The sequence below is a fragment of the Semicossyphus pulcher genome, unplaced genomic scaffold (genome assembly GCF_022749685.1).
Source record: "Semicossyphus pulcher isolate SPU_LCO1_2020_fin unplaced genomic scaffold, fSemPul1.0.p SCAF_11, whole genome shotgun sequence".
NCBI classification, from domain to species: domain Eukaryota; kingdom Metazoa; phylum Chordata; class Actinopteri; order Labriformes; family Labridae; genus Semicossyphus; species Semicossyphus pulcher.
The window spans coordinates 24,407,686-24,429,607 of record NW_027211615.1 but is presented as its reverse complement, the minus strand read 5'-3'; the positions used below and the strand labels follow the sequence as shown (position 1 = coordinate 24,429,607).

The window sequence follows — 21,922 nt, the reverse complement described above, 5'->3', positions numbered from 1 at the left end:
ACTATTTTTAGAGATTTGTAGAGACTACAAATTCAGAAACAATCTAAATCCGAATTCAAGGTTTCGGGACGAACACAACCCTTGAGACCAACGGAGGTCAGTTTGGCAACAGAGAATACAGTAGTGAGGTAGTTTTCTTACCAGGTTTACTCCTGGACTCTCAGTGCTGCTGACCCCAACAAAACCCCCCGCTCAGGTCCGGGGTGGGCACTTACTGAGACTCTAAAGAGAGAAGGCTCAGACTACGGGAGTTATCTCCAATTTAGCCCTCCATCATTCAGAGCAGGAATTCAGTTTGAGGTCTCGACCAGTCTGATGTTCAGCCAAGCTTTACAGATCTAGTATTAAACCTTCTGAACGTCCTACAGACTCAATAGTATCAAACATGCTGTATATTTCAAATCTTTCCAACCACACCACAATAGCCCATGAGAGATAAGGATTCAAGACAATGCAGCTGCTGATAGGGTCTCCTGGCAATGCTAAACACCGTAGCCACTGAGGCTAACGTTAGCTAGCATTCTGCAGTAGACAGAAAATCAGCAGGCTATTCCATTAAAGACCTTGTTTGATCATTATCTATAAGCTATCTTCTTGTTGTAGCTGTTTTGAAAATGCAGATTTTGGGGGGTTGTGTTTTTGGTTAAGTTTGTCTGTTGTCAGCCGTATTAAAGAAAAAATTATGAACCAATTTTTTAGGCAACTTTGTGGATAGGAGAAGCATAGGCTGAAGAAGAACCCATTCAATTTTTGTCTCAAAATAGCCTCTACAAATCTTCAGACTTGCAGGAAGTTTTACTCATCGCATAGCTGTAGCCTCAAAGTGATATAAAGATATAAATGGGTGAAAGCCTGACAATTTTCTTGTGTTCAAAAATATGTGTAACATTGGCCGTTATTTTATATTGAAATATAGTTTTAGTTTCCTTAATATAAAGAAAAAAAAACCGGTCATTTATTTATAATGGGTATATATACGTGCGTTACAGTAAAGTGCTCAGGAACTTGTTTGACACCACACTACACACACGCACGCACACTAACTGAGCGCGCGGAGCAGGTGGAAGAAGTGCGAGTCAAGTGCAGCTTTCAGCAGGTGCGCCCCGCGTGAGCCGGCTAGGACGAGATGAAAGACACCGCTGCACACCGACTCTCTCTCTCTCCCAAACTCCCTCCCTCCCTTCCTCCCCCTCCGCGTGAACACCCCCCCGAACCCCCCCTTCCTCCCCTCCCCGCTTCCCCGCGCGCTCGGTGAGGTAGATTTGTAGTGACAGCAGCGGGTGCATTCGCCAGTCATTCCCCATAAAAGGTTCCGTGTGATCAAAGCCCCGCAGAGGCAGGGAGAGGCAGGGAGGCGGCCCGCTATGTCGGCGTGTGTCGGTGTGTGTCTGCGTGTCTCCGGTGTCTCGCAGGGTTGAGGCGGTTTTGAAGCTTTAAAAACACAAAAACCCTCTCTGTCTCTCTCCCTGCTATTTACATTCGAGCTCCGTTTTGCCTTGGCAGTAAAACATTGGTTTTATTCCCTCCGCCTGTAGCCCGTGTCTGTGTGACAGGCTCGGCTGCATTAATCAACTCTTCCCGCTCCTTAAACTGGAAGAATTAAATCTTTAAATACATTTTAAACGGAAGTGTCTGACTGAAGTTATGTTAACAAGCCCCCCAACCTGAGGTGCGCGCGTGTGATGAGCTGAGTAGACTCCCCGGTGAGCGCTGAGGGGATCGTGCACACCAAAGAAGAAGAGAGGCAATGTGTTGATATAAATTTACCCATCCGCTGTCAATTACACAAACACTTTGGCGGGTGTAAAAGTTCGCTTTCCTTCACAATAAGAGCACTTAAAATGAGGACTGCGCAGCCTGAACTTTAAAGTAGAAGCTATATCCCAAATTTTCCATATTCATGTTGTTTTAAATCACCAGGAAGCCCGAAAAAACTCTCTTTACCCCTCCTCATTAACATCAGTCGTCCCGTCAGAAGCAGACAGCATTATTCACCATCAATTAAGCGCGCAGGAATCCAAAGCCATCCACTGCTGACACATCCTGGTGCACACAGAGGCCGGGATGCAAATGCACAAATATTTTGGCAATGCAAATTTGGGAATCAGTTAAAGACTAGACTACACAACTCCCCCCTTTTCCCCAAATTCACTGTGTTATTGTTGTTATGTGCAGCACAAAGCTGTCTATACATTGATCTTTTCCCTTGTAATAGCTCTAGTCCCTGCTGAATTAAACATAACCCATCTACACTGCTTGAAGTTTTCGTCCGTGCATCAAGGGCCTTCAATCAGCAGAGAGTGTAATGCAAGTGTAAAGAAACGGAGAGCAAATAAGCTACTCAGGAGCAATGTTTTGTACGATTATAATTCAATCTTAGCTTAATTACTGGAACAACTGCTTAAATTTAAATCCCCTGATATATTTATCTTCATTCTTCAACATCAAAACCTTGTTAAACCTGCTACTTCTGCTAAATCTTTTGATACATGAGATGTTTAAAGTCGGAAAAAAATATTTATTTCAAACACATTTTCTGTAAGGAGCGATGTTTTACTACATGAGTTTTCTACCTAACTTCATGTTTTCTTTAACATGAGGAAACATGATGCCACCTATAAAGATTAAGCAACAATTAAATATAAAACGTGACGACACGAACAAACCGAACAAAACAAGTCCTTTTTATTTTTAACTTTTAATAAATAAAACCATTTGCTGACTTTACCTTTGAATGTTTATTTTTAGCCGCAAATATGTGAAAGAAAAATACTCAAAAAATCAAGTTTTTTAGGGGCTTTAAAGTATTTTAAAATTAAACATTAGAGCTGTTAAAATTATCATTTTAATAATATAAATGTATGATCAAGAGTGTTAAATTTTGAGGCAAAATGTTACGACGAATCACAGGTATAAATAATACAATTAAAGATGACTGAATTACATTTATCTGCTACAGTTCCAGGGTCATGGTATTGTGCATGCCAGCTCACTATCATTCTGTCATGGCTGACATGGACACCTGAACACAGCAGATTAAGATTCGTTAGTGTTGGGAGTTACGGCACTTTGAAGTGAGCCGGATCTTATGGCTCCGTTCCTTTCCGAGAGCCGTTCAAAAGAACAGCTGTTTGTTTCAGGGGGCGGAGGTTACTACAGTTTATCTGTGAAACAATCACTATGAAAATGATAGGGTGAGATTTGGATCAGATTCGAATTTAAACATCCCACCAATATAATTTCAATTTGCATGTGAGGACTAGGTTTAGCAGCGCTAAATTACTCTACCTGCAGGCAGTGAAATTTGGGCACAACTATAAAAAGAACGGCTCTCACCTACGACTCGGTTCCCGTCGTTCGCACCAAAGAGCCGTTCAAAAGAACCTGATCGTTCCAGAACATCACACCACTAATATCAGTAATTAAAACCTGTGATTTTCCTCCTATGACAAGTTAAAAAAAAGAAAGATGGAAGCACCCAGATATTAGTCGCAGTGTGATTCTCATCACACCTTTTAATTCCAACAGTTGGTAAGAAAAAACATATTACAGCTTATATAAACATTAGGATCACTCCAGCTGTTCTGAGTGTTTAAACTCTGCTATGTTACATTCGACTCAGTCACGACGCTGACATCATGGTTGCACCTTAAAGTCCACAAAATCAAAGGCAACTTTCCTCGACGACATTCTGCGATAATTTAAACAGCCTCTAAGCCAAAGCTGAATTTATACAAGATTCCTCAAACACACTCGCATACTGCATGGGACTCTTCTCCGATCAAGGCAAGACGGTGCTTTTATGTACACTCTGTTGTCTGGATATTAGCGTCTATGGAGCCGTCGTGGTGAATCTGAAGATTAAGTTAAAGGTGGTGTTTTTAGTTTACTGGGGGTAGGCCTCGATCACCATGGCGTGACCCTGGAAAACACAAGAATACAAGCGTGTCAGGAAAACAATCAAGTAGAATGGAAAAATTAATCAGCAGCTGGAAAAATGAAAAATACAGAAGGAAGAAAGCGTAAAAAAAACACGTAAATAATTATAATTAAAGAAGGTAAAGACTTGTGTGATTCATGCAGGTGACATAACCTACCTGTCCTCCTGCTGCACACGCAGCCACCAGTCCGTACTGTCCTCCCTCCTTCTTCAGCCGGTGTGCCACTGTGGTCACCAGCCTGCAGCCTGTGGCACCGAACGGGTGACCCAGAGACAGAGAGCCCCCCCACAGGTTGAACTTCTCCATGGGAGGAGTCCCCACCTGCGCACAATACAATAACAATTTTAGGACTGAGTGTAGTATTTAATATCATGAGAATTTATGGCCATTTTAGTATAACATTATATCCATGTAAAAATATGATTACATCATAATCCTGACTACATTGGCCAAATGTACTCAGTACACAATGTCCCTGTGTTGCAGTATCTCTTAAGTATCCTGTCTTCATTCAGCCGTCTTTACCTTCGATTTCCTGCCCAAGTACGTCTGGCCGAACCAGTCTGAGTCCATCGCCTTCAGATTTGCCATGATCTGACCCTGGAAAAACACACAAACACATCCACAGAGTTACCATAGATGCCAGGCGGAAACATTGATTTCTCAGGAAATGAAGTAGACCGGTTAAAGCTTCTGCCAACATTTGGCCACAATTGGATTAAGGCAGACAGAAATTGAGAGATTGTGGTTTATCATTAATCATTATTATAAAACATGAGCCTAATTTTGTCAAATGTTTTTACTTATACATACAAAAAGCCATAGCAACAGATAATTAAGCTGCAATGCCTGCAAGTAACCCTGTCATGTACTTGTTTTTGCCTCTGAGGCTGAGATTGTTATTTAGATTTTCAGACAAAGAATAAGAGCAATAGATTTTTGTTGTTAAGTCGCAGTCTGTTTTTAGGGGTTTCCCAGGGGCAAAAAGGTTTTCTCTATTTATTAATAAAAATGTGTATAGAAGTTATTTCAACACGATTTCAATTTATTTTCATTTAAAAACAAATTCAAAACACACACAAACTGAGTTTTCACCATGTCGAGTTTGCAGTCCTCCTAGCTACCGGTGCTGTAGCTCGCGGTAGCTGGCAGTCTACAGTAAGACTGATTGTTGTGAGGGTGGCGGCTGCAATGGCGATCATGACGGTGCATGTCCGTGACGAAGCGTTAGCAACAATCAAGTTAGTTTAAAACAGCGAGGAAGACACAAAGCAGCACTGCAGCATATTGTTAATAGGAGACGTTGCAGCGGCTTGGACCCGGAAACAGTTTGATGCAGAGGTGTGACATCGCCACTTAACAACCAACAGCTTTAGCTAGATTATAGCGCCATTGTCTGGGTAAAATACCCTGAAATCTGTGTTGAAGTTGGAGGGTGGAGGTAGGAACCAGGCACAAGCTAACTCAGCTTTTATTCCTAAAATGTTTTAAACTTACAGCGAATGCCTCGTGGAACTCAAAGACGTCAATGTCATTCATGGTCAGTCCGGCCCTTTCCAGGACCTTTGGAGTACCGTACGTTGGCCTGGAGAAGTCAAACAGGGCACAGTGAGAAACAGGATTTAAGTAAAAGCATGAACAGCTAACATTTCTATCAGGCATAAACTAAACAGAGCGACTCACCCCAAAAGCAGCTGATCTTTGGGGTCCTGGGAAACGTAGACAAAGTCTCTGCCGGGATGAAAATGTTACATGATCAGCACCTCAACGGAAATATGTTTGTTGGTGGAAATTGAGGCGGTTCTACCAAACAGAGAGTGTGCACATACCTTAGGTAAGCTTTAGGCTTGTAACCCATAGCCAAAGCTTTCTCTTCAGACATGATGAGCACAGCAGAGGCACCGTCAGTCTGCAGACACACACACACAAGCAGTTTTCTTACAGTCAGGGCGATACGATGCGTTTATAAAAAGTTAGCAGAAAAGTTCATCGTAAAGCCCTCATAAGATTAATTTACAAACTGAAGCCAAAGTTGCCGTCTGAACTCAAAAGAAATCCTCGTTCAAATCCTAACAGTGTTTAGCTTCGGGTAAATAGCAGGTTTATTTTTGTAGCTTGAAGTGTGTGCAGCTTTGTGCGTTTGTTTTACACACAGAGACAGATGCTCGTGTCAATGCTGAAGGTGTTTTTGAACCAGAGAGGAGGAATTAAGAACACTGAGAGTGCTGCAGGGCCTGATGTTTGCATGGGTTTATTTGTGTGTGTGTGTGTGTGTGTGTGTGTGTGTGTGTGTGTGTGTGTGTGTGTGTGTGTGTGTGTGTGTGTGTGTGTGTTTGTGTGTGTGTGTTTACCAGGAAGGAGGAGTTGGCGGCGGTGACTGTTCCGTGAGGTTTGACGAAGGCGGCCTTCAGTTTGCCCATTTGCTCCATGGATGACGGGCGGATGCCGTTGTCCTTTGAGACAATATCACGACCTGGTAACGACAAAAATATTCAGTCATTAAAAAATACAAATAAGAACAACATCATTTCTTTAAAGTTATGGTTTATACTGTTTTTTCTATTTTTTTTAAATTAAGAGTTCAAGTAAAACACCTTTAAATCAAATATTCATATAATCATAACCTACTGTTGCTACACCTCCTGACAGCGTCTATTTGGCTAACTGTACTGTACAGTTAATGTAACCTGATCATATTTACCAGATCTGTCAGATTGGATAATCAGGGCAGTAAGATGCATGCAAAACACAGCGGATGTAAATATGTTGCAACTTCATGCAATCCTGCATCTCTCGTGCAAATATTCTTTGAGCCAATCAGATAAAATATATTCTGTAAATATAAATGTGATAATATTTAAATCTGTTTTGGTTCAATAGAAAGAAATCTGCCTCTTATGTTTTAGTCTTTACTGGTTATAATATGTTGCAAACCTTAATACAGTGTAATAATTCATCGTTTCAGTATGAGTCTATGGTATTATGTGTAACAGAACTAATCTATAACTAAAATGTGCTTCAATTATTGATGTCTAAATACAATGATTGTATAATTTATTGGATCCCCCTTTTCTTCTGCTATATCTTTGTGTATCTGATACAATAAGGACAATCTAATTTAAAGTCAAAGCTAAAAAAAGCAACTTTTGGTTTATAAAATGTCAGAAGGTCCAAAATCAGGTCTTCAAATGTCTAACAAAAGTCCCAAAGCCAAAGATTTAAGTTTGCAGTGACATAAAACATGCAAAAATCAGTCAATATTAAGCGTTTTTGCTGGAAATAAAATTACTGGAAATTGAGTCAATTTTCTGTCAATTGACTTATCCTTCTTTTTTAGCACTACACACGACCTTAAAGCTCCTGTGAGGAGTTTTTCTCTGGTAATGAAACGGACTGAAATTACTTATGATGACTCCACATGAGCTACAAAAGCAAACCAGACCATCAGCTACAAGATTGATTATTTCTATATCGTTATTTTTAATGCCTGAAACTGCTGGCGGGGGGGGGGGTCAGGTGTCAGACGAAGCGATTAACTGCACGCTGTTAAAGTGAGTCATTCATGTGACTGTTAAAGAAAGCAGGATGATATTATGTGTTAAAAACCCCTGCTTAAGCATGAACAGGACAAAATCAGCAAAGAGAGAAGAGGAACGGCTTTGTCCACAGGGGGCGCCAAAATCAACACAAACCGAAAGTTCCTCTCGGGAGCTTTAAGCAATAGCAATAAATAGGTCAAATGGGCATTCATAAACAAAATCAATGCAAAGGATCAGCCAAACAAGCTCACACAAAAGACATAGATTATACACAGTACATTTAAGTATAAAGCCATACATAAAATTCCACATATCATATACAACTATCCAAAACCCTCTAAACAGTCAAGTGTCATGTATCTGAGCCTAAAGAGTGGAGCAGTGTTTACCTGGTACTTTAAAGGAGATGACGTCCTCCAGCAGGCCGCTGTCCTGGGCCTTCTTGGCCAGAGAGTGTGATCGCAGAGCAAACTCGTCCTGCTCCACTCTGGAGACCCCGAAAGCAGCAGCCAGACGATCTGCACTGTGACCCATCGTCTCAGCTGTGGAGAACTCGGCTACAGCGGGAAGCTACAGACAAACACATAATAAGAAGTTAGAGTTGGAAACAGTACTGTATGTAAAAGATCCAAGACTAAAAATCAGTATTTTTATGCTCGGAAAGCACATTTAACAAACTTCTTGATTTAAGGTGGATATGTACCTCTGGGGCGAGGTGTGCCATTCGGATGCTGCCGATCAGACTGAGCCTCTGTCCGAGGGTCTTTGCTTTGTTCAGGGACAGCATGGTCTTCCTCATCTTACGGCTGTGACGGATGGGAACGTCGGACATGAACTCCACGCCTCCTGCAACAATAGCGTCACACTGACCCGCAGCGATCAGACCAACACCTGGAGACGAGGAAGGACGGGAAAAAGAGACAAAGGTCAAACTAAGAGGGCGACAATCAGAAGCATTTTCAGGGCAAAATTAAATCTGTAAATGTTTTTTTTTCTTGTTAGCTTCCTGAATGTCCCTTACACTGAAAACATGAAGACACTTTTTATCTAGGTCTCCTGCTGTGATCCCCTTTGTTATTTCCCTACCATTGTTGAGATATCTACATAGTTCCTCATTTTAAATTTGCCTAAGTGTTGGTTTGTGTGCAGAGATTTCTCTCCCTGACAAACCTGAGGTCATCGCCTGGTTGGAGGAGATGCAGGCCATGGTGACGGTGTGAGCTGGGATCTTGTCAGAGAAGCCGGCACCCAAGGCTGCCTGGAAATGGAGGAGGTGCACAACAGAGCAAGAGGCTTAAAGTGAGAACAAAAAACATCTGAGAGGCTTGTGAAGCTCCCGATGATATAAGCATCTGGTGGGTGTCGTGGGTGCGTGTGCGTACCTCTCTTGCTACATTGCTGGTTTTGACCTCCTGAATGACGGTCCCATAGATGATGTAGTCTACGGCATCTTTGGGTAACGCCGTCCTGTTCAGCAGACCCCTAGGAAAAAACTAAATGTTAAATCACAGTAGCACAAAAAAAACTTAGTGACAAGTTTCAGACATTTTCAGATGTTTAAATAGATAGATATTACATTTGAAGTTTACCCATGATTCATAGAACCCCAGTTATATATATGTAAATCTTGTTACCACACCCACTACACCAACTGGTAATGGCTAGCAATTTGTTCACACCTGAAGTGTCTTTTTTGCACGTAAGGTAAATAATATGGATTAAGTTTTAAGTTATGTGTACTGCATGCACACGCACACACACACACGTACTGTAAAGCTGCTCTGGCCAAGTCGTGGGGCATCAGATCGGCGTATCTGTAAACATAAAGCAGAAAGGTTTTTAGCGTCAAGCCCGGATTCTTTCTCTGATTAAGTCAAAGGAAAACATTCTTTATTTGACGATTAAACATTTAAAAGCCGTAAGAGAAGAGCAGAGACGTACGTGGTTCCAGACAAAAGGAAAGGGGTTCGAACTCCTTCCACCAGAACTATGTTCTTCACACCGGGCCGAGCCAGCGTCTTTTTACTCTTTGTCTGAACTGAGAGGAAACAAAGACAGTAGATTGATGGACTCTGATTGATTTGAGTACCATAACAATATCATACACTTTCTACTATTCAGGTCTCGTCTCTGAAAGACTATTATCATGATTTTAATGTGACGACTTACCCTGAGCCTGAAGCTGGGCTGTCGTACTGAGAGAGCGAGCCCCTGAGAAACACAGAGAAAACAGTCCTCATCATCCTAGTTAAATAATTAAAAACCAACATCTCAAATTATTCCGAATATACTGTCCAACAATTTAAAGAAAAGATGTGTCTGTTTTCGGCTGAATCAACAAGAAGCATTAAGTGAAAAACTGAAAGGGAAAGTGTCCAAAGATCAGGTTTTTATAACTACTAGCATAGGTGAAACTATGAAAAACATCAAGAAAGTAAAAATCTTACCAAACCGCATCCCCAAGGACGGACTGACCGAGCAGCTCCGCATCGTCGTTAGCAACATGGAAGCCATTTTGTTCTACAGAGAAGGAAACTGTTATTGTTACTGCAAAGTTAAAACCAGGGATCTGGTGGCCCTGCGTACAAATACCCAGTTACTTTTTCCAGTTTAAACAGTTATGCATTTCTCAAACAGAAAAAGTGGTCAGACTTTAACTTAAACTGGACTACAGAGTACCAGCCGATGCAATAAACACCTCATTTAAATCAATGACTGCATGCTAAATAACTGGACCACCTCTTTGTATGATGCACAAAAGTTCAACAGCAACTTGAACAACATCCTCCAAAGTGTCTATAAAGGAAAACGGCTCTCTCTCATTTTCTGTTTTGAGGAATAGTTTTGAGTCTTGTCTCTCATTTTCTGAATTCACAGTGCTATTCTTGTTTTCAGCTGTGTGACTGCATGTATTATCATTATTATCTAAAAATAGTGCAGCCATGAGACTGATCTAACTACATTACATAGCCGGTCAGGTAATAGTAAGATATCCTTAGGTAGACAAAAGGTCAACTGGAGGATGCACCAGGGTTAGGGCCAGGCAATATGACGATATATATCGTTAAAGCGATATGATAATGTCTATCGTATGTGCTTTTCTATACTGTCTCTGTCGTGATGTCACAAAACCAGCAGCTGAGCTGATTTACGGATGTTTTACGTCATTTTGACAACACTTTACGTTCTAATCCTTGCACGTAGGAGTGAACCTGGAGCGAACCATAGAGGGAGGCGCTGTTTATTAACATGAACATTAATGTGCAGAAAAGGACTCAGGCTCGGCCCGAGCGAAAACGGACACTCAGTACTTCTTATTTGTCAAGTATTTAATTACACAAGATTATCCAAAATAGGCTTTACCATGTGGTTATTTCATACGGACAAACTATTTCTTAAATTAACAGAAAACATGATATATCCTGATATATATCATTATCAACATATGAAACATCCTATATTGTGATTTTGGCCATATCGCCCAGCGCTACTCTAAAGTGTCTATGAAGTTAAAACGAACACAGCTCTCTTAATCATTTTCAATTTAATTCAAAGGCTGTTTTTGCCCGACACTTTCAGGAACAATTTTGCCAATGCAACAAAATACTTTTACAGAGAATGATCAAAGTCTTGGCTCTGGTCATTCACAGTGCTTTACTTGTTTTGTATATATAACTGCATAACCCATAAGGTGTGGGACTGTATGTATTATTATTATTATTGTTATTATCTCAAAATATTGCAGCCAGGAGACTGATCTAACTACACTAGATAACCAAGATATCCTTAGGTAGGCAAAAGGTCAGCTGGAGGATGCACCTGTCTGTTAATGTCTGAGTTACACTGGACATGATAAACAGTCACTCCTGCTTGACTGTTTATAATTCGCACAGATTATGTGGTTTAATGTGAATGTAAAATATGTGGTTGAACATAATGTCCTTAAGCATTGAACTCGAATTAAAACTTCAAAATATACAGTGTATACATTCGAATAGCCAATGTATAGAGTTGATTCCATATAAAATGTAGAAATGTAATGTTAGCTTGCTTATCAGTAGAAAGTTGAGCTGAGCTGAGTTAAAACATGTAGACTCTGTTCCGCATTTGCCCCATATTACATCTAAATGTCGTTCAAAATGCTGTGCAGATTGAAACTAAAAAGATCTGTCCACTCGAATATACAGTATATTTGTTTAATACTGTATATACTATGTTTTATTATGTGTTATAATATGACTTTTCATTGACGGTCACCCAGGCCAGCCCAGCCCCCCCACTGTATATGACCCTTCACCTAGATTCCTCTCCTGGAGAATGACAGGCAGAAATACAGAATCACGGGACTCACTTAGGGTCACAACTGTTTGCAGTTCGACTAAAAACTTGATTACTTAAAGGTACATTGACAGAAATCACAAATCTAAATTACAGAAACGATCTAAATACCAAAACGATGAAGTTGCAAGCTAGCTACATGCAAGCTAGGTGGCTACTACTTGTTAGCTAAAGTTTCCATTCAGGTGTGGCCCTTTCCTGTGTTCTTGGCATGACGAATCGCATTTTCATTTCACACCACATCTTTTCTCTTTCAAGTTTTATTATCGACAGTGACAGTTAGGCTGAAGCTTACCTGTCCGTGTGATATGTCTTTGCCGACACTGCTTCCCTGTCAAACGATCGGCCAGTCTCAGCAGCGCTCCCGGACTACGCTTTCAAGGACCCTATGATTTGTTAGCTGACTAAAATAATGCCTGATTAAAAGATAATATTAAGCAATGAATAATTAAATACTTGCTCGTGATAATGGCCTTTATTGATTGTAATGGTACTATATACGTCTTAAAAATATTTATTTTATTTAATAAAATATTACAAAATCAGTACAATATCATTTTGAACTACGGCAATATTTTAGCGTCCTTTGGGTCCTAATCCCGTTTGCCATTGGACACGTTAGCGCCCCCAACGGTCAGAGTATTTTTTGTGTAATTTGTGTATTGATCACTTTTTCTTGAGATTATCAGTTGGACATGGCAATTGCTCGTGCAGTCGGTGTTTTTTCCCAGTTTGCAGCTCGCAAATATCCCTTATTGTCAGGTATGTGAGAAAAAACAACAATTTTTTTCTTAATTGTTTGTTGAAGAAAATTTATATGGCCAATGGGATAAATTGTCACTTTTTTTCATTGTGTTTTAGTTAAAAATCATAGGCCTACTTGTTATTAAAAGTTGGCCTTCAGTTATTTTCCATTTAAACTGAGAAAATTAATATTTTTAAAATTGTATCAAGCATAGACAGGACTTTGGTTCTTTAGTACATATTCAGTTAGTTAATTAGTAGTTAATTGTGCCAAATAATTGTGGGTGCTCTTTACGCAAAATGCCCTTCTCCGTTTCCAGTTTCCAATATATGTTTACATCACTGTAAATATTGGGTTTGGATTGTAAATTGGACTAAACTAACAATTTGAAAATGATGCTCTAGCAGATGTGACTGTTTTATGCATTTTAGCAACTGTCTGGGCCAAAACGATTAATTGTAATTAATAATATACATGCTAATGTTTCTCTATGTTTCTTAGGTCATGCCAGCCGGAGCCTCTCAATGTCCTCGTCATTGGCAGGTAAATAGGTGCTAAACCAGTGTGATAAGAATGATGGGTTACAAAAATATCAAGTCATTTCTGTTAAAGTTAGACTTCATCAAGTTTGCACCGTCTTTTGTAACATTGTCAAGTAACACTATGTTTCCTTCTTTACTCAAATGTTAGCTGAAATGTACCTTTGTTTGCATAGTCAGTAACTGACTTAAAGATAGTCTACCCTGTGGAGTTTTTCGGGTAAAACAAACAAAAGTTGTGTTTACATGCAGTGTTGATTTATCAATAGACACTGTGTGTATCCTTAAGGTGTAACAGAAGAATTGAATGCATTTCCTTCCTCATAAAACATTTGTAAAGCCCATTATTTTCTTTAGAACTGTAAACATCAGTTTTGTTTACTCCTATATGTAGAAGCTCTTCTTTCACATTGTTACTGCCATCTGAAGGTCAGTTAAATGATTTAAAAAACGACTCTTTTAGGCTACTGGAGGTAAATAAAAAACAACAACTGGGTTCCTTTAAAATGTTGTGATTTTGGACTAAAGCTTCTGCATCACTGGTACCATCTATCAGAGAGTGAGTCATCTGATTACAGTAAGTAGATAGAGCTCATTATCTCCTCTTAGTCTGGTTAAGAACTTAAAGCCTTATAAGTTTATTATGGTGGTTAATAACATCATTACACACACACGCATTGAGATGCAAATACCAGGTCTAAAGCACATAGTATAGGTTAATGTAGACCTACTAAAACACAAGATGTACCTTAGCATCTTTAAGGCCTTATAAGGGTCTTATTAACAAGCCCTTATTACAAGGACCGTAATATCTTTCTTGTCACACACAGGTCTAATATTTGAATGTTGTTAAAAACATTCACTCTGTATTTAAATGCAAGTGAGCTTGTGACATGCTGGTTTGTGGGAACCTTCAAGTTCCAACAGTTCCCTTAATGCCCAATTGTCCTTGAGCAGTGTCCTTGCTCATTTGTGCTATTTGTGCTAATATTCTCCTAGCATGACGTTAAACTAGTGATGTCCTCTCATCTTTTTTACTTTTCTCTCCATCAAGCTCGCACACACCTCAGCTACGAGCTCAAAGATGATGTGGCGGTCATACGACTCAATGATCCTACAGCCAAGGTGCGTGTGTGTGTGTTTATGGAAGAGGGTATGAGACAGCACATACATGTCAGAAAGAGAGACAGTCTTGATTTCCTGTCATAGTCTCTCACTGAATTATACGACAATGCTAATCACAATGTCTGTGTGTATATATGTGTGTGTGTGTTTGTGTCAGTGCAGGTGAACACACTGTCGGTGCAGATGATGTCTGATCTGACGGAGGCGATGGGGGAGATTTGGTCGAACAAAACTGTGAAGAGTGCTGTATTCATCTCTGGCAAGCCTGGCTGCTTCATCGCCGGGGCAGATATCAAGTAAGCTTATATTTAAGATCAAGTAAGCTTTAGTTTTAACCTTGAACAAGGATTTCCAACACTTGTGGACACATTGTCACTATAGACTGTACATAAGAAGTGGATGTGGCCTCTGGGTTTCAAAAGTGAGACCAATGTGAAAGTGCATTAAAACTGCATTCTTCCTAACCACCAGCAGGGGGAGACTCCACTAGCAGCAATAGGAAGTCAGATTGTATTAAACCAGGTGGGGAAAAAGACCCTATTTCTTAGTTGAGTCAGTAAGCATTTTCCTTATGAGTTTATGGTCTCAATTGTTAGTTTGAAGTCTCCTACAATACAGCATGATGTTACTTTTGCATTTTTTCATTTCATTAAGAGTAAAAACAAAAATAAAGCAAGGTGTGCTTTAGCATGTGGCTGGCTACCTTAATTTAAAGATATAATCTTATAATTAGTTTTGTTCTCTTTGGCGGCACCTATGGTGAAAAACGGTAATTGCGGGAGTCATAGTAGATTACTGTTTACTCGCAACACTTGCAGAGAGCGGAAAAGCAGCCGCTTAGCTCCGCCTACCCTCTCTGGCAGACCAACCACTGCTGGCTGATGGAAAACGCGTCACTAACTGGGCGTCGCTTGTGATTTTTTCCATGAAAGTCGCTCCAGACAGCCAGTCTGTAATACTGCAAATGCAAAGGCTTTCATCAGTGGGCCGTAGGCTCAATCACCATAGTGTTACCTCATTCGGCGATAGATAGTGACTTCAGATTGTTACTTTAAATATATGTGTCCAAATATGGTCACTTCTTGTTCCAAAAAAAAAGATGGCGCCGACCAAAAGGACAAAGGCGGTTCCCAATGGATGACATCGCGATTGGCTGCCTCCACTTCTTAAGCAGTCTATGATTCTCACACTTCAAGCCCACTGCAAGAAAAAAAGAAGCTTTTAAAGTCATACAATTCACTTCATGCAAATATAAATATTTAGTCAATTGAAAATATATATCTTCTTTTAACTGTTTATCCCTGAACTATTGAGCAATGAAACTCTTCTTTCTTACTCTCAGTATGATCCAGTCCTGTAAAACCAGTGAGGAGACCTCCCGTCTCGCTCGGGAAGTTCAACAAATGTTTGAGAAGTTTGAGAAGTCCCCCATCCCTATTGTCGCGGCCATCCATGGCCCCTGCCTGGGTGGAGGCCTCGAGGTAAAACCATTAGTATGTGTTTGAAAAGCTGCTTATGGGTGCTAATATTTCACCATTAAGTCCCAATTTTGTTTCTTTTCTGTAGTTTGCGATAGCTTGCCAGTACAGAATCGCCACAAGAAGCAAAAAGACGGTCCTGGGGTCACCAGAGGTCATGTTGGGACTGCTGCCTGGAGCAGGCGGCACACAGAGACTCCCTCAAATGGTACACACACACACACACACACACTCATAGTAATCAGTTATTGTCTTAAAAGGACTGCCAAAGTGTTATGCTAGTGGCTATGGAGTATGATAAGGTCAAGAGCCTCACATGGGGGAGATATCAGATCACTATATCTGTGCTTCTCGCCTGCATGTGTTTGTGTGTGTGTGTTTGTGTGTAGGTGGGTCTCCCTGAAGCGTTTGACATGATGCTGACAGGCAGGAGGATCAGGGCAGATAAAGCCATGAAGATTGGGCTAGTTCAGCATCTTGTGGACCCTCTGGGTACGTTTTACATGTAGATTTTCTTCTCTGCTATGCTACATAGGAAAGCTGATCCTGTTTTCCTGCTGGAATCTTCTGCTGTTTCTTCCTCTAGGCCAGGTTGGGAGCAGATTAAACTGTTTGTTTGTTTACTCCAGGTCCTGGTTTGAAGCCTGCAGAGGAGAGGACTATGGAGTACCTGGAGGAAGTTGCAGTGGGCGTGGCCAAAGGAATCGCAAACAAGAAGGTTCCCCTGACAAAAGAGAAGAGCTTCAAGGAGAGTGAGTGAAGCCTGGTTCAGACTTGTTGCCTTAATCTCACCCGCTCTCATTCCAAATTGGTGCGACATACTGTAGTTCAAATTCAATCAACAGATTATAAGACTAAAAGGTGTTACCCTACAAACAGATAAGCAGAGAGCACAGAAGCAGAAGAGCATTAATTCATTTGCAACCATTAATATCACAAACAGACTCAAACCCAGAAAGAACAAGCCTTTAGTGGGGAAAAAAGGCACATCACAAGAACCAAAAATGACCAAGCCATAATAAGATATGTGAAAAAGAATACTGACAGGCAAAGGCCTCTCATCATATCTCTAAACTATACCGTGTATCTGTGTGAGCAGAGCTGCAGGACAGAGTGATGAACCTGGGTCCAGTGAGGAGAAAGATCTTCAAGACCGTCAGTGAGAAAACCCAGAAACAGACGAAAGGCCTCTACCCGGCTCCAGCCAAAATCATTGAGGCGAGTAGCTCAAGATCAGGAAGAAGCGGAAGATAAATACATTTCCATATGTTTTTTGTGTGTATGTGACTGTCTTTCTCATGTTTGATTGTGCAGTGTGTCCGGACTGGGCTGGAGCAAGGCAGAGAGGCAGGTTATCAGGCTGAAGCTGAGGTGAGTCGTAGACTGTCAAAAAGAACATCAACAGTCTCCTACATTGTATGAAACTCTCTTATATTAAGACATAGCTGCATCCTCTGAACTCAATGTTTTTGCGCCTTACTCAGAACTTCGGAAAGCTTGCGATGACTACAGAGTCCAAGGCTCTGTTTGGCCTTTATCATGGTCAGATGGCTTGTAAGAAGAACCACTTTGGGACCCCAGAGAATGAAGTAAAGTAAGAGCTGTCGGCAGGGTTTATGTCTTATTAAAACACCTCAAACATTTGCTGTATTACCTCAACTTGTCCATGAATTGTGTTTTGTGTCAGGAAGCTGGGGGTCCTGGGTGCAGGGCTGATGGGTATTGGTGTAGCGCAGGTATCGGTAGATAAAGGCCTGACCACCATCCTAAAGGACACCAACGTGGAGAGCACCAGCAGGGGGCAGGAACAGATCCACAACAGGTTAGATTCACATGCAAATAATAATAAATTCTAAAAGCAAAGCTCTTCTAAGAAAGGTTGAATTGACCAGATCACACAGTGCCCATTTTGACGTCACACACAGGGTGGGAAGCTCAGATGCTGACATAATGTGTACCAGGTTACAAGCTGTATGAACGGAGGGAATCTAAAAAATCATTTTAACGCTTTTCTATTGATTAGCAATTAAAAACAATGAACAGTTAAAATCCAGAAGAACATCAGGCCATATTCAAACTATAAAACAACATATTTGATGACCCGTTAGCTTCCAGATAATAGCTAAAGTTAGCATTGAACCACTTCCTTGCTAATACTGGCATTAGCAAGGAAATGGCTGAATACTAACATCACTGTTTGAAAGTGTTATAAGATAGAATAGGAAATCCCTAGCTAAGGGTAATATTAGCAAGGAAGTAGTTGAATGCTAACATTAGCAGTTTTCTCACGCTAATATTGGCGTTAGCTAGATAGTGGTTGAGTACTAACACCACTGTTGATGTGTGTTACAAGATAAGATAGGAAAGGAAACCCCTAGCTAATGGTAATATTAGCAAGGAAGTAGTTGAATGCTAACATTAGCTGTTTTCTCACGCTAATATTGTCGTTAGCTAGGAAGTGGCTTAATGCTAACAACACTATATGATAGTGTTAAAAGATAGGATAGGAAAGGAAATCCCTAGCTAATACAGCTGGTAATATAGCTATTTTCCTCACGCTTGCTAATGTTTTTTAAATATATTGTTTTACTTTATATGACCAGATGTCCATTGTATTTTAAGTTACTGATCAACTGGGAAGTGTGGAAATGAAAGGCTAACGGTTGTTACATTCTCTAGGTTTATGACAACCGGGAACACAGTAGAAGGACATTTAACAACATTTTAGCTTCGCACTCTTAGCGTGACTTAAGAGGAAAACAGCCACTGTTTGCTGAATCATGGGGCCCTCTTTGAAGTGTTGTACTGTCTTTGTTTTCAGTCTGGACACAAAGGTGAAGAGGAAATTCATGACCTCATTTGAACGGGATGCCATAATGTCAAATCTCTCAGTCCAGCTTGACTACAGCGGCTTCGAGTCAGCCGATATGGTAATAGAGGCCGTGTTCGAGGACATCGATATGAAACATAAAGTCCTCAAGGAGGTGGAGGCAGTGAGTACAAGCCGATTACCCTTTACAAATAGTTCAGTTTGAGAAATACAATTCAAAATGCTTGCACTGTTTCCTCTTGGCTTTTTTTTTCTTGTCTGAATTCTTTCTTAAGTTTGAATTTAGTCTTCTGATAACATTTATGTCAGTATTTACCTTTTGTCTCTTTCCACAGGTAATCCCTCCCCACTGCATTTTTGCCTCAAACACCTCAGCTCTGCCCATCAAAGACATCGCTGCTGCCAGCAAACGGCCTGAGAAGGTTGGACAGACCCCAAACATTTACTACTGCATGATCGCACAATCTTCGATGATCTTTAGTGCAATATCAAAATCATTACACTTCCACTATTGAGTGTAGTGTTAACTAAGCTTTCAGTTTAAGCTTGTGGAGGTATTATATTGAAGCTTTTAACAAAAGCTTTTAGCAGCAAAATGCAAAGACAGTTTTAAGAATATTTTTTTCCCCCTCCTGCTGATTCATCCCTGTGTGCACTTGCAGGTGATCGGCATGCACTACTTCTCCCCGGTGGACAAGATGCAGTTGCTGGAGATCATTACCACTGATGAGACATCTCAAGACACCCTGGCTGCTGCTTTCAGTGTGGGCCTCAAACAGGGCAAGACTATCATTGTTGTCAAGGTGAGCTCAACTCTGAGAGTTTACTTTGAGTATATTTATGTAATTTCTATCTCAGTTTTCATTTAGCTATTGTTTTAATCTTTGTGTGTGTTTGACTGTATCTTCTCTCTCTGCCTGCTGACCCTCTGAACCACAGGACAGTCCAGGGTTTTACTCAACTCGCTGCTCTATTTATCTGTTGATAGAGATTCTGAAACTCTTACAGGTAAGCAAAGGACTTTCCTCAGAAGAAGTTATAGACAACAGATATATATAAGGCTCAGTACATTACTTTAATGTAGTTTTATCACACATAATTAATTATCTCAATGAAGTAATTGACCAAATTCCCACAACTGCCATTTTCCTCTCACATCAAGTTCAGTATAGGAAGCTGGAACTGGCTGAAAGCTAATATTAAGATATAGGCAAATGATTTACCTTCTAGCTAACTTATTGTTTGCTAACTTAATGTTAGCTAGGCAATAAGGAGTAAGTAAGAATGTACTTCCTAGCTAACTTATTGTTAGCTAACTTAATGTTAGCTAGGCAATAAGGAGTAAGTAAGAATTTACTTCCTAGCTAACGTATTGTTAGCTAACTTAATGTTAGCTAGGCAATAAGGAGTAAGTAAGAATTTACTTCCTAGCTAACTTATTGTTAGCTAACTTAATGTTAGCTAGGCAATAAGGAGTAAGTAAGAATTTACTTCCTAGCTAACTTATTGTTAGCTAACTTAATGTTAGCTAGGCAATAAGGAGTAAGTAAGAATTTACTTCCTAGCTAACGTATTGTTAGCTAACTTAATGTTAGCTAGGCAATAAGGAGTAAGTAAGAATTTACTTCCTAGCTAACTTATTGTTAGCTAACTTAATGTTAGCAAGGCAATAAGAAGTAAGTAAGAATTTACTTTCTTGCTAGCTTAATGCTGTTCCTAGTTATCTAGTGTGAACAAGGTGAATTGCAGTGATTGGATACTGTACTTGTTTAAATTTCTAACTTAATATTAGTGAGGAAGTTGCTAAATGCTAACATTAGCAGTTGTCTAATGGTAGCTAATTGGTCTTCCAATATGTTTTTTTCTTTGAAAAAGGTCCAGTGTCTCTCCATCCCACTGTCAAATGTCTTTTAGTTTTTTTATTAATCAGAAAGCGGTGAAATGATGCCCTAAATTTCCGACTTACAACCTAGAATACAGCAGTACAAGATTATAACTGCATGTGAACCTCCCACGCTAAGCATTGTTTCAGAAGGAAATGTGTATATGGTGAATAGCAGCAGTTTGGATTCTGCTTTTGTGACTGATTTTGATCATATTTTGATTAAACATGAAGCCCTACCAGTGAGCCACCATGCTCTCGTAACCCTGAACACACTTTCTCCACATATGACAGATAACCGCGTCATGTTTGTTTTTTTTTTGTTTCACAGGAAGGAGTCAGCTTAGAGAAACTGGTCTCTCTTGGAACGAGCTTCGGTTTTCCCATAGGCATTCCTTTTGTTACGGATGAAGTTGGTTACGACGTGTGTTTACACACAATAGAGGTAATCCTGTCAGGTTCAAGTTGCAGCCTGTATAGTCGAACTTATATGGTCTGCTTTGAATGTGACCAGCACTCTTTAAACTTTATTTTAAGATAATCAGCCAAATGTTTTTAACAAATTTCTAATTCAACACATCACAATGACGTTGGTGTGTGTGTTTACATGTAGGATATGCTCAATGCCTTTGGTTCTCGTTATGGAGGAGCGAACTTGGACATTCTGGAGATCTTTTTGGAGAGAGGCTTCAAAGGTAAAGCTTTAATAAGAAAATAAGCCAAAACAAGACTTTTTGTCTTTTAATTCCTGCCACTAATATGTTATATTAGGGGAATAATGTAAACTTGCATTTTATATTATTATATTTTGTTCATCCATAAGAAAATGCCCACTTTTATGTTCCTTATAACCTCTTTGCATCGCCCACTTAGCGCTCAGTGAGTCTCACACGTGTTTATTATTAATTGCAGGTCGTAAATCTGGAAAAGGCTTCTTTCTCTATGAAAAAGGAAAGAACTACAAAACTGTGAATCCTGAAGCCGTAGAAATCATCAAGAAATTCCCCCTGCCACCTCAGCCTTCAGTGTAAGAGAACATCCTCTGGCTTGATGTGATCACCACTTCACCCTCCCTGTTTTTTGTCTCTAAAAAAATTTTGTTTATTGCAGCTCTTCGGACAGGGACATCCAGCTCCGGATGGTGGCTCGCAGTTTGAATGAGGCAGTTTTATGTCTCCAGGAAGGAGTCCTGAGAAACCCAGTAGAGGGAGACATTGGAGCTGTATTCGGATTTGGCTTCCCCCCTTGCACTGGTGGTAGGTGTTTATCCTCACACACACACACACACACACACACGCACACATCCTGAAACAAAAACCAGCTAATGTTTTGTTTTTTTAAATTGTCATATCCGTGCAGGTCCTTTCAGGTTTGTGGACACGTTTGGCGCAGATAACTTTGTGAACACTCTAAGGCGATACGAGGAAGTCTATGGAGACCAATTCACACCCTGCCAGCTTCTACTGGACCATGCCAAAGACCCCAGCAAGAAGTTTTACAACTGA

The 21,922-nt window shown here is 40.3% G+C and overlaps 2 protein-coding genes across 2 annotated transcripts; one reads left to right on the top strand and one right to left on the bottom strand.

The window, feature by feature from the left end:
- Nucleotides 1–3,485: 3,485 nt before the first annotated feature.
- Nucleotides 3,486–12,175, bottom strand: hadhb (hydroxyacyl-CoA dehydrogenase trifunctional multienzyme complex subunit beta). The gene is made up of 16 exons (XM_069656737.1): nt 12,114–12,175; nt 9,928–10,000; nt 9,650–9,691; nt 9,422–9,518; nt 9,250–9,294; nt 8,863–8,962; nt 8,651–8,738; nt 8,184–8,371; nt 7,870–8,050; nt 6,293–6,414; nt 5,771–5,850; nt 5,625–5,672; nt 5,439–5,526; nt 4,467–4,541; nt 4,098–4,262; nt 3,486–3,922 (listed from the first exon to the last, which is right to left on the bottom strand). The coding sequence occupies exons 2-16, from the start codon at nt 9,992–9,994 to the stop codon at nt 3,887–3,889; spliced, it is 1,422 nt and encodes a 473-aa protein (XP_069512838.1). The 5' UTR covers nt 9,995–10,000; nt 12,114–12,175; the 3' UTR covers nt 3,486–3,886.
- A 338-nt stretch (nt 12,176–12,513) lies between these two features.
- On the top strand, nt 12,514–21,922 carry hadhaa (hydroxyacyl-CoA dehydrogenase trifunctional multienzyme complex subunit alpha a). The gene is made up of 21 exons (XM_069657347.1): nt 12,514–12,580; nt 13,065–13,106; nt 14,157–14,227; nt 14,390–14,523; nt 15,570–15,708; nt 15,794–15,913; nt 16,095–16,197; nt 16,335–16,457; nt 16,805–16,923; nt 17,020–17,076; nt 17,190–17,299; nt 17,393–17,527; nt 18,527–18,698; nt 18,871–18,957; nt 19,198–19,338; nt 19,475–19,543; nt 20,749–20,862; nt 21,031–21,112; nt 21,330–21,444; nt 21,528–21,673; nt 21,777–21,922. Exons 1-21 carry the CDS (start codon nt 12,514–12,516, stop codon nt 21,920–21,922), a joined length of 2,292 nt encoding a protein of 763 aa, XP_069513448.1.

Excerpts from the sequence above, each read along its gene's own strand:
- hadhb (XM_069656737.1), bottom strand. The coding sequence starts at position 9,994 with ATGGCTTCCATGTTGCTAACGACGATGCGGAGCTGCTCGGTCAGTCCG. Across the intron at positions 6,415-7,869 it reads CATCTCCTTTAAAGTACCAG|GTCGTGATATTGTCTCAAAG; the intron begins GTAAACACTGCT and ends TGTCGTTACCAG. Across the intron at positions 5,851-6,292 it reads CCGCCAACTCCTCCTTCCTG|ACTGACGGTGCCTCTGCTGT; the intron begins GTAAACACACAC and ends GTGTGTCTGCAG.
- hadhaa (XM_069657347.1), top strand. The coding sequence starts at position 12,514 with ATGGCAATTGCTCGTGCAGTCGGTGTTTTTTCCCAGTTTGCAGCTCGC. Across the intron at positions 16,458-16,804 it reads AGAGAAGAGCTTCAAGGAGA|AGCTGCAGGACAGAGTGATG; the intron begins GTGAGTGAAGCC and ends CTGTGTGAGCAG. Across the intron at positions 18,699-18,870 it reads TCCTCAAGGAGGTGGAGGCA|GTAATCCCTCCCCACTGCAT; the intron begins GTGAGTACAAGC and ends CTCTTTCCACAG.